Source organism: Urocitellus parryii, chromosome 11, assembly GCF_045843805.1.
Source record: "Urocitellus parryii isolate mUroPar1 chromosome 11, mUroPar1.hap1, whole genome shotgun sequence".
NCBI lineage: Eukaryota > Metazoa > Chordata > Mammalia > Rodentia > Sciuridae > Urocitellus > Urocitellus parryii.
The window spans coordinates 110123388-110138872 of record NC_135541.1 but is presented as its reverse complement, the minus strand read 5'-3'; the positions used below and the strand labels follow the sequence as shown (position 1 = coordinate 110138872).

The 15485-nt window shown below is 36.2% G+C and overlaps 1 protein-coding gene across 1 annotated transcript in view; it reads left to right on the top strand.

Annotated features, from left to right (window-relative positions):
- Positions 1-15485, top strand: part of Spag17 (sperm associated antigen 17) — a 193264-nt gene that overhangs the window by 124516 nt on the left and 53263 nt on the right. Inside the window, exons 24-29 of the mRNA XM_026407282.2 lie at positions 1954-2067; positions 4485-4660; positions 4771-4773; positions 7451-7568; positions 10451-10629; positions 12289-12448. Of these exons, the coding sequence (XP_026263067.2) occupies positions 1954-2067; positions 4485-4660; positions 4771-4773; positions 7451-7568; positions 10451-10629; positions 12289-12448 (750 nt within the window). The remainder of the gene's footprint in view (positions 1-1953; positions 2068-4484; positions 4661-4770; positions 4774-7450; positions 7569-10450; positions 10630-12288; positions 12449-15485) is intronic.

Below are 15485 nucleotides of genomic sequence, written 5' to 3'. Positions count from 1 at the left end.
AAAACAAGATTCTTTAATGATTTAATAATATTTCCTTGGTATACACATATAGTTTATTTAAGCATTTTCATATTTTACATATCATCAGATTTCTATCAAAATAAATAAATATATTTGTACATGCATTCATATAAATTTAATCATTTTTTGCATACTTAAATAATATCCAATTTTTAGTTCTAATATTAAACATTCCATTCTGAGATTATCTTTTTGCACTTCAAAAAAAAAAAAAAAAGCTTTAATTCTTTTCTAGAGTCTTTGGCCCATATTTGACCCACAATCTGTTTTTATATGGCCTATGAACTAAGAATAGTTTCTACATTTGTAAAGTGTTGTTACAAAAATGAATGTACAGAGCCAGGTATGCTGGTGTAATCCCCGTAGCTCAGGAGGCTGAGGCAGGAGGATCTCAAATTCAAAGCCAAGCCTCAGCAATTTAGCAAGACCCTAAGCAACTTAGTGAGACCCTGTCTTGAAATAAAAAATGAAAAGGGCTGGGGATATGTCTCAGTGGTTAAGAGCCCCTGGGTTCAATCTTCAATACCCCTACCCCACCCCCACCCAAAAAAAAGAACATACCAAAAAAGGAAAGAATGTGTGATAAAGACTCTGCGTAGCCCACAAAATCTAAAATAGTTACTGTCTGGCCATTTTCAGAAAAAAATTTGTTGCTGTCTAATCTAGATGAAACTGTCCAACAGCAGACAGGGTGGAACATGGGGGTGGGCGGATGAAGAATAGTGGCAATTGCTCACCACTGCTTGCTTTCTTCTTTTTCATTTTATAAAGGTTTAGTTATTGTTTGTTTTTTTATTTATTTATTTATTTATTTATCTATTTATTTATTTATTTATTGTTTGGTCTTTTCCTCAGAAGGCACGCAGGAGCACCCCTCTCAATGCTTCTTTCTCCCTGGGCATCTCCAGTGATATCTTGGATGCTCACCGGGATTCTCATTCTTGTCTCCTTATCATTCTGGGTTGCTCCTGCGCTGTCTTGTAACTTCTGGATTAGAATTTGATAGTCCTTGTGACCTGAGGATCAAGCTCCCGCTTCAGGCCAGGGCAGTGTTCTTTGGTTTTTCATTTAATTGCTTTCTCCTTCCTTTGTTCCTGTTTTCCTTTCCTAATGCACGATTTGCAAAAATTTATCCTCTATGACACCTATGTCTTCTTCACGACTTCCTTCTGTTTAAATGATCGTTCTGGGCTCTCAGATACTCTTTTCACTCAATTTCCTAAGAAACTCGGTTGATTCTCAAAATTGACCATCCTCCCCTTCAACTCATCTACCAAACACTGAATGGTTTGATGGGGGCAGCATGTTTTAAATTCCAAAAAAAATGCTTTTAAACATATCCTCATGTGTTTAAAAAATTCAAATACTTACTACTTCCATAATTTATATTTTACTGCATATGTGTTCTGTTCATTTTTTTTTTAATGATCAATATTCCTGTCTCTTTCCCTTAGTTCTCTGAAATGGTTTGTTTTAAAGCACTTGTCCTCAGGTCTCTACCAATACATCTTATTAATGCTATATGCAAATACCTATTTCCCTGTACCCTGATTGACACTAAGCATGATCTTTTTAAAATATACATTTTTTTTAAAGAACAGTTTTCAGTTCATAGCAAAATTGAGCAGAAATTACAGAGATTTCCCTGGATCAATAAAATTCAGATCAATAAAATTCTTATGGCTATGCCATTCATCAGTTTATATTCTCTTTTCATTTCAACCTAGAGTCCTTAAAACGGGAGTCTCCTGTTCTCATCCTCATAACCTTGCTTTCCTCTGACATCCTTAGGACAAGGTAGGGGCTATCCCAACTGTTTTCAAGCTGACTGTGGTAGAATAGTTAAGACCTCTATCCCCAGGCCTCCTGCTGTGTTTTGCTTACATTTCTTGAATAAAATGAAAATGTCCTTCATTTTATTTTGCCTTTTAGAAGCATCACGGAAAGAGAGTATGGCTGTCAGCAAGTTCGGATCCTTTTCTGCCACCTTAGAAAATGGAATCTGCCTCTCAATAAGTTACTATGGATCAAGTGGAATGGCACCAGGTGAAATAAATACAACAGAGGGGATGTGTGCCCCATGGTCAGGGATCCCTTCCCACCCTCAGATTGCACATTTGTCAATAAACCTGCTCTGATTTAACGCCTCCTCATAGTTTTGCTCAAGGTGGAGATATAGTTGTGTATGTGTGCATTATATACGTATGTGTGTAGGTACATATAAGTATATGCGTACATATATAATCTTTCATCTATAGCAAATAACAATATTTGGGCTTTTAAATACCATTTATTGTGTGTATAATCTTTCATATAATCATGAATATACATGTACGATTATACACACACACACACACACACACACACACATTCACATATTCCAATTATTTTTGTTAACTAGCCCATGAAAATACTTCTATTAGTTGGTGCCAAAAAAAAAGCATGATTTCCCAAGGAATCCTCTTGGTTTCTACAGAATAATATTTTTTATGAATCCTGTGCTGTGGAGCTGCTCAGTGTGTTTCAGGACATTAGTCTTAAAGGAGTCATTCATTGGACATCTTGAAGGATTTCTCTTCCCCACTTTCAATAAACAAATTCTCCAACTGGAAACTATTTCCTTTCAAACCGCAAAATGGCATGTCATTTTACAAGAACCAATTAGGAAATCTGTGGGTTTTCATGCATTTTAAAGGGATCTAACCGCAACATATTTTTTAAAAAGCATTACAGAATCAAGAGCTAATCCCTATTTTATATAGCCTTAAAACTATGTGTTAGGACAGATAGCCATTCACCTTACTATGTAGTTCTTTTTCTGTAGGGACAACATTCCCAGGGATCATTCTAATCTTGTTTGTTGATGGTATTTGAAATGTCTCTAGTGCCATGACCAGGAGATGTCTAAAAGCAGCTAGGAATGTGGATCTGGAACTGGGAATGAAGGTTATGCTTTGAGATAGAAATTCTGGAGTCAATATCATGTAGACGGCACTTGGAGCCCCAGTGGCGAATGAAATCATACATATTTAATATATATAATGAAAGCTGTCATCACCGGCTACATATCACAATCACATGTAATGCTTCACAAATAGAATTACTTGGGCCTAATTTTCTGAGTGTGGCTCAGTAGGTCAAGTAGGGTCTTAGCATCTTTTTAAAAATTTTCATAAGTAATTAATTATTATGAGCTGCCAGAGTTGAGAACATAATAAATCTTAGGACCTAAAAACATTTAAAGGGTTGACAAAAAGGAAGAGTCAGTAAAGAAGACTGAGGAAAAATTGACAAAGAAGTGCAAGATCTAGGGAGTGGTGACCTGGAACCTAGAAAAGAACAGAGTTCAGGATGAAAGGGGTGCTCTGGAGCTCCACACAGGATTCTTCAGCAGTTCTCATTTCAGGATTACAACAATCTCTTTTTTAAAAAATTTATTTACTTTTAATTTTAGGTGGACACAATATCTTTATTTTATCTTTATGCAGTGCCCCATGCATGCTAGGCGATCACTCTACCACTGAGCCACAACCCCAGCCCCCTAACAACAATCTCTTAAAACAGAAAAAATAGATCTAGTGCAAGAAAACTTCATTTATCATCTCAGCCAGAAATAATCCATTTCTTTTCTGGATTCCCTTGTTTGTACCATTTATTATATTCCTATTTAATATGTCCTTATATTCTGCTATTTGAGTTCAGATCTGTTATGATTTGGATCTAGCAACGTCCCCCAAAAGCCCATATGTCAGGCAATGCAACAATGTTCAGAGGTGAAATGATTAGATTATGAGAGTTGCAATCTCATCGTTGAATTAATCCACTTGATGGATTGATAATTTAAGTGAGCTACTGGATGGTAACTGTAGGCAGGTGGGGCATGGCTGGGAGAAGTAGTTCATGGGGGCACCACCTGGACTATATCTATACCTGGCCTATTCCTCTCTTTTTCCGTCTGCTTCCTGGCTGCTTGACCTGAGCAGCTTTCCTCAGTCATGCCCTTCCGCCATGATGTACTGCCTCACCTCAGGCCCAGAGCAATGGGGTCAGCCAGCCATGGACTCAGCCTCTGAAACCATGAGCTCCAAGTTTTTCCTCTTTAATGTTGTCCTTTTCAATTATTTTGGTCACAGTGACAAAAAGCTGACTAACAAGAACTTAGTGTGCTTCATTTATCAATTAAATGAATGGAAGTTTAGTGCTGTATCATTAAAGAGTTTAGGCTGTAGATGCGAGAGCAAGAAATAATGGCTCAATCAAGCATACTAAAGCATAAAATCTTTCTAATTTTCTACCTATACTCCTGATTTTTAAATGAATATCAGCCCTATGAAATACATACAACTAAAAAGGCAAAAATTGCTGCCAACTTGTGTAAAATTTTTAGATGTGTTAAAATTTAACAAGCATATCAAATATGAATGTTCAATTATTTTGGTTTTTTTTGCTTTTCCTGTTTATAGAAGAAAAGGATCCCAATTTGGATATAATGTTGAATATCCCTTCAGCACTCACTACAACGGTGATTCCTGTTATAGTAAACATTCCTCAAGGTAAAGTAAAAGGGAAAGCAAAAACCAAGGAAAAACTCAGAGAATCCATTAAGGAGGAAGAGCACCCAAAAGAAGAAGAGAAAAAGGTAAATGAATCTTGGCACAGATTCCCAAATTGTTTGGGCCTCAATGTTAACTTTTTAAAAACCCTTACTTCTGTCAGTGGTGTTATCATCGTGTGTTATGGTTTGCGTAGGAGGTGTCCCCCAAAAGCTCATGTCTGAGACATTGCAAGAATTTCCAGAACTAAACTGATTGGACTGAGAGGTGTGACCTAATCCGAGGATTAATCCATCAATACAGATTCACTGGGTAGTAACTGTGGGCAGGTTGTGTGTGCCTGGAGGAGGCGGGCATGCCTCTGGGGTTTATGTTTTATCTCTGATGAGCAAAGCTGTCTCTGCTTCCTGGTTGTCATGTCCTGAACTGCTTTCCTCTGCCATGTTCTTTCACTTATGATGTTCTGCCTCCCCTTGGGCCCAAAGCTGTAGAGTCAGCCATGGACGGACAGAGACCTCTGATACCATGAGCCAAAATAAACTTTTTTCCCTCTCCATTGTGCTTGTCAGGTCTTCTGGTCACAGCAATTAAAAAGATGACTAAAACATAGTATGTATACTTTTTATTGGAGAGACACATTGTTATTCCTCATAGTTTCAACTAGAAGAATTTGCCACAAAAAGTTGGGACAGACAGCCATTCACCTTACTAGGTCTAGTCTCACTTTAGGAGACATTCTCCTACAAAAACTGACTCGGATTCTGAACAACTTAACTCAGTCGTTTCCTCACTGTGGTCTTTGCTTTTGTTAGATAAATTCCTTCTGTTTCCTACATTTATGACTTTATAGAGCTCCTTGGAGATAAATAACAATCAGAAGACACAGATCTGTAACGAAGCAACAGAAACAATTCCATTTGTTAGACTTGGACTTAGACACTGGTGTGCTGAGAATTCATCCAGACTAAGGGACAGCCCATTGCTGGTTAAAGGGTAGCCGACCTTCTAACCCCAGCCCTTCATCATAGGACACACATGCACACACACACACACACACACACACACACACACACACACACAAACACACACACAGGCTTTAATTTTAAACATTTTGCTAATGGAATCCAGACCAAAATTCTCTCAAAGGAGAGCCATAAAAGAGGGACAACAAGAAAACTACTTGATTCTTTATATTTACCACTAAAAATACAAAGTACAAATAATCAACTTATTAGGAGGAAAAAAAGTGTGAAAATGCTCAAGAACTTAGACATCACAGTCTGACCCTTTAAAATTTTTAAGGTTTAAATGTTAATTTGCCTTTGCACCATTTTTACATAGCTGTACCAAATGTGTTTTCTTATGCCAGGTGACTTGACCTTTTCTTAAATCAAGAGCTCAAATTTTGAACAGAATAACCACAGATAATTCATTTAAAATGAATTTAGTCCAAAGAAACTTGGTAGCACACAAATCCGTTCACTCATTATTTTTAAAAATTGATGATAATGGAAGGGTCAGAGAAGATCATTACTGATTTTGTGTGTCATGATAAATTTGACATGGCAGGTCTGTGTTTTGCCATTCATTCTACAGAATTTCATAAGCCTTTTTCCTCTTAATTTTGCTTTCAGTTTTTAATTAATTTTTAGCTAATCATGCATATTTTTTCCTCTATTAGAAACAAAGACAGAAAAATCTAAATGATCTACAATAGAAAACTATTTAGAAAAGATGGATCCAGCAATTAGATAGTATTTAGAGAACCAACTGAAAAGCTGAAATGATTATCATTAGGAGTTGTACATTTACTCAAGCAAGAATTCGGACATTCTGCCCAAGAATTCATTAGAATTTTAAAGGACATCTACCCAAACTCTCATTAACTTATAACTTATAAATCACTTTTTATTATCTTTTTTCCTTTTAGTATTTTTACTTGCTACAAAAGCAATGCGTGTTCATTATAAACATATAAATGCAAACACCATATTAGCATAATAACTTTAGCACCTAATTATAAAAATTACACTAAAAAATGCAGAAGGTATGCTGGTTCCTGCACATTCCACCTGTCTTAGTCTTTTTGAGCTGCTATTATAAAATATGTTAGACTGAGTTATTTTACAAATAATAGAAATTTATTGCTTGAGATCTAGAGGCTGAGAAATCCAAGACCAAGGTGGGGCAGACTTGATGTCCCGTAGATGGCACCTTCTATGTGTCCTCACTTGGCAGAAAGGGTGAGGGGTACTCTGTTCAACCTCTTTTATAAGGACACTAATCCCAGTCATGAAGGCAGAACCCTGATGGCTTTATTTCCCAAAAGGCCTATCTCCATGGTGGGCCTGCACTTTGGGTAAATTTTGAAGGGACACCAGCATTCAGACCATAGCATTCCCCTCTCACCTTGTACATCCAAGTGGAGGCATTATACAAGGTCCTTTTTCAGCCCCATTTTCTCCATGAATCCTGTATTAGCTCCTGATCCAATCACTCCTCGAAAACCCCACATCTGAATATGGCTGCCTGGGTACCAAGCCTTGAACACATGAGCTTTTCAGAGACATTCCAGGTCCAAATCATAACAAATCCTTTCCCAATTATTTTCATTAACTTTAATATCTCCCTTTCCCGAGGAAAGATATGCCAGCCATTTGGTACCATCATATCATTTTCTCACCTGTCTATTTGCCATTCTACAAGAAGAACATAAACTTCACCTTGGCAATGACTCAGTATCCTTTCAGGATCTATTGCAGGGTCTAGTTCACAAGTTATGTCATAAGCACTCACCAAGACCTTTCTTAATCAAAATAAGTAATAGCTCATTTAGAGAATGACAGGCAATTATTTACATGCAAAATTATTTGCAGGAAGAAGTAGAACCAGAACCTGTTGTACAAGAGACTCCTTATGTTCCCGTCTTCCAAAACCTAAATGTGTCTTGTCCCAGTGGGCTTCTAGTGACCTTCATTGGGCAAGAGACTACAGGTGAGTGCTAGCTGGGGTGGGGCAGGGAGGCAGGGAGCCAGCATCTTATAGAAAACAGATTAGCATTTGAAAGTGTCTATTTTCCTATCACTACCTTTTGTTGCAAATGAATGATAGATTATTTTTAAATAATGAAAATGATAATGATGATTATTTTCAAACATATACTTTGCCTGAATTCTGAGTATTTGAAATATATATGGAAAAATACAAATATTATGATCTGGGTACTAATAACTCCATTTTATAAAATACAGGCATTGAGGGTTTAGGAGGATCAGTAACTTCCTCAATTTCTAGGTGGCAAAGCCATTGCTCCTAACAGTTCCTAGGTGGCTCTGACTTTCTGCCTCTCCAGAGGGCCATAGGTACAGCACATTGTAGTTCACCAAAACAAAGGACAAAGTAGATTGAGATGGGTGCACATTAAATCAATGAAGAAAACCAGGCTTGATTCCCAAGAATCAGAATATAATTTATATATTCTGTTATTTCTGTTGGTTCTATACATGGCTTCTCACCTATTCAGATGAGCAACTAAGTACAAGTAGGATCTCTTTAATTAACCTGATGGGGTAGCACACTGGCAATTGACTTTGAATATAATTTAAATGGGGAACCACTGATGTAGAAGTAGGAGATTCAGCAAAGGCTGCACCAAACTAGGGCTTGAGTTCCAAAGCTGGCCCTGGCATGAACTCACTACATGATTGTTTAAATCACTTACTGTTTCTGAACCATGTTTCTTCATCTGATAAACATTAGATTATACCAATGCTTATTTATTTTTTCTCAGCCACACTTTAATTTTAATTCCTTTTGATACAACACATTTGCAAAGTATATCTATCAAAGAAAAACATCAACTTATTTTTTAAAAATGTAATGTTTTATTTGTTTCACCAACCAAAAATAAATTTAGTTATATATAGTTAACCTGTCTTAATTTTGCTTTTCATTGGGCCTTCTGAGTTATTAAAAGTAGACCATGTAACCCTGATCTATTTCTAAGAATCCCTCGTGGTGCAGATTTTCCAAGATGGGACCCTCTGGGCTCAGTGGTCACTAAGTGTCTTCCACAGTCTGAGATACAATAAGTATACTGGGAGGGTTATCATTTCTAAGTTCCAGGGTGTGTTTCCTTGCTTGATCCTATTATAAAATCCCAGCATTATACCTGTCACATCTGTCTTTTGTATTACTTTTATTATTTACCCTGTTGTGCTCAGCTTCATGTCAAGATAGAGCTTATGGTTATTAACTCTACGTGAAACATGCCATCTTTTAAAAATCTTCCATGTATCATGAACATCCTATTTCAAGTATGAACATATCTATAACATAAATACCAAAGTAGCAATATCTTTAAGGTCAGGCTTGAATATCAGAAGGAAAAGCCTAGGTTTGAGTTCTCTCCTGGGTAATTTTGGAATTCAGTGAGAAATTATTTCCAAAGTCGAATAGGGTGTTGAATGTTAGTAGAGTTTGTTGTTGTTGTTATTGTTGTTGTTTTGTGGTAGTGGTGGTTGTTTCTACTGTATAAGAAAATGATTCAACTGAGTACAGAGCTGCTCTGGAAGCTGAGGCAGGAGGATCACAAGTTCAAAGTCAGCCTCAGCAACTTAGCAAGGCGCTAAGCAACTTAGCAAGACCCTGTCTCAAAATCAAAAATAAGAAGGAGTAGGAATGTGGCTCAGTGGTTAAACACCCCTGGGTTTAATCCCTCATGCCCCAAAACAAACAAACAAACAAAAAAACTTATAACCTCTCCAAGCTCTATTTCTTTACTTGAAAACTCTGAGAAATGAAAGTGTCTAAAAGTTTGTTGAGGTGGACTGAATAAGACACAAATACCAAGCACCTGGCATATATAAATATCAACTAATATTTTATATTATCACTATTACTTCTTCTGTAATTTGAGGGGTGTCATGAATGGCCCTCATTGTGAAATAATTCCCCACTATCCTGATAGAGTTCTTAAAATCTCATCACTACATCTTAACTCCTTTGGTTAAGGCTGCAGTAAACCATATTATAAATTTAAAGGAAATCATTAAATTAGCAAAAGCAGAAAAGGCACTATATGCCAGAATTTCTCTATTAAAGCCCCAGGGATTGAATCCAAGGACACTTAACCACTGAGTCACATCCCGGGCCCTTTTTATATTCTATTTTGAGACAGTTCTCACTAAATTGCTAGGACCTTGCTAAGTTGCTGAGGCTGTCTTTGAACTTTGCCCCAGCCTCCAGAGCCAGTGGGGTTAGAGGTGTGCACCACTGTGCCCAGCTAGTACTTTCTTTTTGAAGAAGCATATTAGGTGCTTTCCTCTTTGTTCGCCAACAGCAGAACACTGAGAGGAATCTGGGTCTGGTGAAAGGTGAGGGGATTGTGTTAAATTTGAAAGATAATGGGTGACTTGGGAAGGACATGAGTGAGGGACTTCCCTGGGCTTCTGAGCAACCAGGCAACACCCTGGTAGCAATGTGTACCCACTGTGTATTTACTCAAAGGAGAAAGAAAAGCACCAAAAGAGAGACATTGAAAACACCCAATATAGCAAAACTCTTCTTCCTTCATAATTTTGCCCTGAGATGTTCTGGGCTTCCTTACAGAGAATGGCTTATTCACAGAGAAGGTACCTATCAAGCATTTACAGATGACCTTATTCACTACAATTAAGTGCAACAAGGTCACTGAGGAACCAGTTCTCTGGGCCATCTGTCAGGGAATGGAAACTGCACTATTATTCAGATGCAGACAAAAGAATGAAAACATTTCAGTAAGAAAATAACTCCTAGTCTCCCAGCATTGCCCAGTTTGCAGAGTAGCTTTTAATCTTTTACTTTTTCTTTCTTTCTTTCTTTTTTTTTTTTTTAAGATCAGCATGTTGTAGCTGAGGAGCCCACCTGGAACATCATGATCCGTCAGAGTTACCCAGAGAAGTTGAAGCACTCTCAGTTCTACAGGGCAGTGATGCCACCTGTGGAGCAGGAGGTATCAAGAGTTATCACCAGTCAAGGCACTGTTGTCAAGTATATGTTGGATGGATCCACACAGGTAAAAGAATATATTGTACAAACTATTCTACTGCAAAGTCAAAGACTACAAGTAAGGAAAAGTACTCCAGCAGGGAAGAGAACAAATAGAATAGAATGACACCTTAAAACAAGAAATAAAGAGTAGATTAGTTCAAGGAAGAAAACACCATCTAGACAAAACAATCGACAAGTACACTTGCCATTTCTGTGCATGATCTAAGATTGCAGACTGAACATAGTGTGTACCTCCTCTCCCTCTAAAGTCACCTGAAAGTAATAGAAAAATGCTTTTAGGTAACAAATCCATGAAAGTATTAAAGAATAACAAAATGTATCACCATTAGATCAGAATATTTGGAAAATTCCTAGAAAAATGCAAGTCAGATCAGATCAGATTGATGGAGAAACAAGAACCAAGTTTAAAGCATGTACGAGAGAAAAACTGTAAAAATCAACCTGAGAGTTGGAACATGTATTCTACCTCTGGATTCAGAAAATCGGGGCAGTTCTGCAGGTTACCGGTCAAGGCACTTATTACTGTCTGGAGGTTGGGAACATGAGGCTAAGAAGCCGTGATCCCTGTCCCACCCTACCACAGTGATCACAAGGGTGGAGTTCCTGAAAACAAACATTACCCCACCAAGAATTGACAAGTGATTTCCAATGAGAACTGAGACGGTATACCTAGGAATTATCAACCTGGAGGGAAACCAACCTCATGAAAATAAAGCATAAATTTCAATAATTAATAAAATCACGCAAATATAAGAATAAATACTTAAACAACAAAAATTAATTAACATAGGCAGAGACTTGAGAGAATAATAATTTCTCAACAAAATAGCAACTTAAAAATCCTATGGGGATAAAAAGAGTGCTTATAAATGAAAAATAATTGTGAAAGATCAAGGAGTAAAGGGTGGGTTATGAGGAAGATTGGAAAAAAAGATGTGGAAAAGGGATATATGTAGTAGAATTTCTAGAAGAAAAAAATAGAATAAAGGGGGGAATAATGAAAAAAAACAACATTAGAAATTTCCCCAACACTTAAAAAAAAATACTTCAGTTTACATAGATCCACCAAGTGCCAATCAGGACTGACACTAATCAATCTTTAAAAGATCGTAAATATGTCATCATGCAATTTTAAGATTGCATAGAAAGAAAAGCTTTAAAACCTTCTGAAGGGAACCAGTTACCTATAAAAAAAATAAGAACCTGATACACATTGTCATATTCACTGGGAGGCTATCCATACCGATACTGATAGTACCCTAGAAATATCATACATACTAAGTAGATATGAGTAAAAACTACACATGTAAGTACATACATATCTTTAAATATACTCACTGGAAAATTTGAGATGTATAGGGAAAGAGTGAAGAATAGGGCAAAAAAAACCTAAATCAACAAAACATGGAAAGTGAAAAGAAACCAACCAGAAGGTAAATGGAAAATAGAAAATGCTATTATCATGCTGATTATTAAGCTGTTATCTTTGAGCTCCAAATCTACCCTTTTGTAACATTCTTTGTGATGCTGAGTCTGGAGGCGTACCATCAGCCTTTCTTCTTTGGATTATTCTGAACCTATTTCAGTTGGACACAGAGTGTTTATTGCTAACTAACCTCTTTTTTGCTTCTGAGAATGCTGAGCACTCTCATTCTCCCTTCAGATCCTCTTTGCAGATGGCGCTGTGTGCAGTAGTCCTGATTCAGGTCGTGTTTATTCTTCTCCTGAAATGCCTACCAGCCTTCATAACGGAGAGATGAGGGAATCACCTTCTCAGCAAAAATCAGAAATACCTCCCTTTGAGATTGCCATCACAAAGAAAGGTGACAATAAAAGCCTCTCAATTGATACTGGTTTTAATATAGTCTGAAGATGTTTAATAAGTGTTCAATATCATTAGCATAATAATTCTTACCTTTGCTATGAATATATTCACATATATGCATATACATACAGATAATTTTTATTGTAATAGCAGAATTATATATAGTTTCATGAACTGCTCTTTTCTCTTAATAATAAAAAATGAACTACTTTTTCCTATGCCATTATATACTCATACACAAAATTAGCAATACCACCTGGGCTGCTACTTAGGGTTCATTGAGAAGGTCAGGGGTGTCAAAATTCTGAGCAACACATCTGGTTTGCTCTCGGCCTTTCCTCATCATCACAAGATGGCACAGCAGTTCCAGCATAAAGTCCTCATATGGCAGCTTCCAGGTAGAAGAGAGAGAAAGAGAATACATGCACTCCCCTCATAATGTCTCTCTTCATTATAGAGGAAAATATTTCCAGACCACCTGATGCCCAGTAGACCTCCTCTTGCATTTCATTGACTAGACCTGGCTGTGGACCTAGACCAAGAAAAAAAGTGTCTGACATTTTCTGCCCTTGTGTCAGGAGAAGAGCATGACTAAAATGGGGGAAAAGAAGGTGGATGACTGTTGAATAAGCAACTCCCATAATTGAAATCACAAGATAGCTGTCCTGACAAGTATTTCTCATGTATGCGCCTACCACGAGGATAATAGGGAAATATCTACTTCCTCATATCCTTGCAATGATAGATATTATCATCATTTTAACCTCACTCAACCTTACTAATAATCAATGTATTTAATCATTATGCTAATCTGCACTTATTTGATTACCGGTAAGGTTAAACATTTAGAGATGCTTGTTGGGTTTTCATTTATTTTGTGACTTTTCACAAATATTTAGTATTTTAATTATTTTTTAGGTCTAAGTATTACCTAATTTCTATTATAGCTCTTCCTTTGACTTTCAACTTATTTATACTTCTTCCAACCTTTCCAAATCTGTTTCTAGTTTGCTTTTATAATTGATTTTATTTTTTTAATTTAGTTATTTATTTTAACTAGGGATATTTGAGAGCAGAATGTATTCTGATTCATTGTACACAATCGCAGCACAACTTTACATTTGTATGGTTGTACACGATGTAGCATCGCACTATATATATATATATATATATAATTGTTTTTAAACTAATTGTTTTAAAGGTATTGAAATGTAATTTATAGCCTCATATACAGTCAAGGTTTTAAAAAATCCTGTGCTTGAAAATAACAAGTATCCTATAGTTACATTGTACAGTGTTCTCTATATTTATTAGATAAAACTTGTTAGTTGTGTTGTCCAGATCTGTGTCTGATTTCAGTAAACTTGTCTGTAAAGAACAAGATAGTAAATATTTTAGACTTTGTGAGCCATATGGTCACTGTCATAATTACTTCACTTGGCCATTGGAGCATAATCATAGCCCTGGATAATACATTATTAAATAAGCCTTGGCTTAGCTCGGTTCCAATAAAAGTATGGACACTAAAACTTGAAGTTCATATAATTTTCAAGTGTCATAAAATGTTATCCTTTTGATTTTTTTATCTATTTAGAAATTTCTTTAAAAATAATTACCTCATAAACTATACAAAACAGACATCAGGTCTTATTTGTCCCACAGGTCAAAATTTTCCTATATCTTTACATATTTTTAAATTTACTATATCAATTTATTCAGCAAAATTATGTTTAAAGTTCCTGGAAGGATAGAATAATCTCTTCCAAGCTGTACTCCTTATAATTTAATCTTTATTTCTTTACTTGAAAAATAAGTTTGTCTTTTTTAATGACTGTCAGATTTTCCTTCATATATTTTGAAGATATAATTTTAGATACTTACAACTTCAGAATTGCTATACATTCTTGGTAAATTTAATCTTTCATCGTTTTGCAATGCTTTTTATCCTAGGATTCTTTCTTCCCCCTAAAGTCTTCAGTGCTTAGATTATCATAGTATTGTGGGATTCTCATACAAAGAGACAGGGCAGCGGAACATTCAGCAAGAAACAGTGTTTTATTGGTGCCTATTTTATTGGTCTGGTACTGGCCTAACAGATTCGGTATCCAAAGGCTTAGCCCAAAGCACAGCAGGGCCTTGTCTCATATAACTCTTGTTAGTTACTCTGCCCTTGATAACTTTTTGTCTCCCATACAAGATAATACACATTTTGATTGGGCATTCTATTTCTATATATGTATAGAGTTGCAACCATGTTATAACAGAGTTGTGGAATGTGCTCACTGATACTGTGGGTCTGTTGATTTGACAGGGCAAAGGAGAGATACCAGGGCAAAGATCCACAGGGCAAAGGAGAGATACCAGGTTATCTCTCCTTTGTTTTGAGAAACAAAGGAATGAATAGTCATTGCAAGAGAGCACAGCAGCTTCAGACCCCACCATCTGTTGTTTAATACTTTGCCAATATAACTTTTTCCACACTTACATTTTACTTTCTGTAGCTTGGGTTTCAATGTGTCTCTTAGGAGCAGCATGTAACTAGCTATTTAAAAATTAAATTGAAAATTTTTTTTGTCTTTAGAGATTTTAGCCCATTTACTGTATAACTGATATTTTCTGAAATGTCTTTACATTGTCCTCATTCTTGAAAGAAAATCCACTGTATGTAGAGTTCTAAATAAACGGCTATTTTCCCCTAGTACATTCGGAGTAATCTTCCACACTCCTTGCTTCTGATGTTGCTGATTAAGAGTTGACTGTCAGTCTAATTGTTGTTGCTTTAAAGAAAACCTGCCTTTGAAATATTAGGCTTTTATTACAATTTCAATATGATCTGGCTAAGTGTGAATTTCTATTCATTTATGAGGGACTGCGGTGCCTTGGGCTTCTTGAATCTATAGATGAGCATCTTTCATTAATTCTTCAAATTTCTTCATAACTATCTCTTCAAATATTGTTTTTGATAATTTCTTTCTTGTCTTTTTCTGTAATTTCTATCAAACATATGTTAAAAGCCTTTTTATGTCTTTCATGAC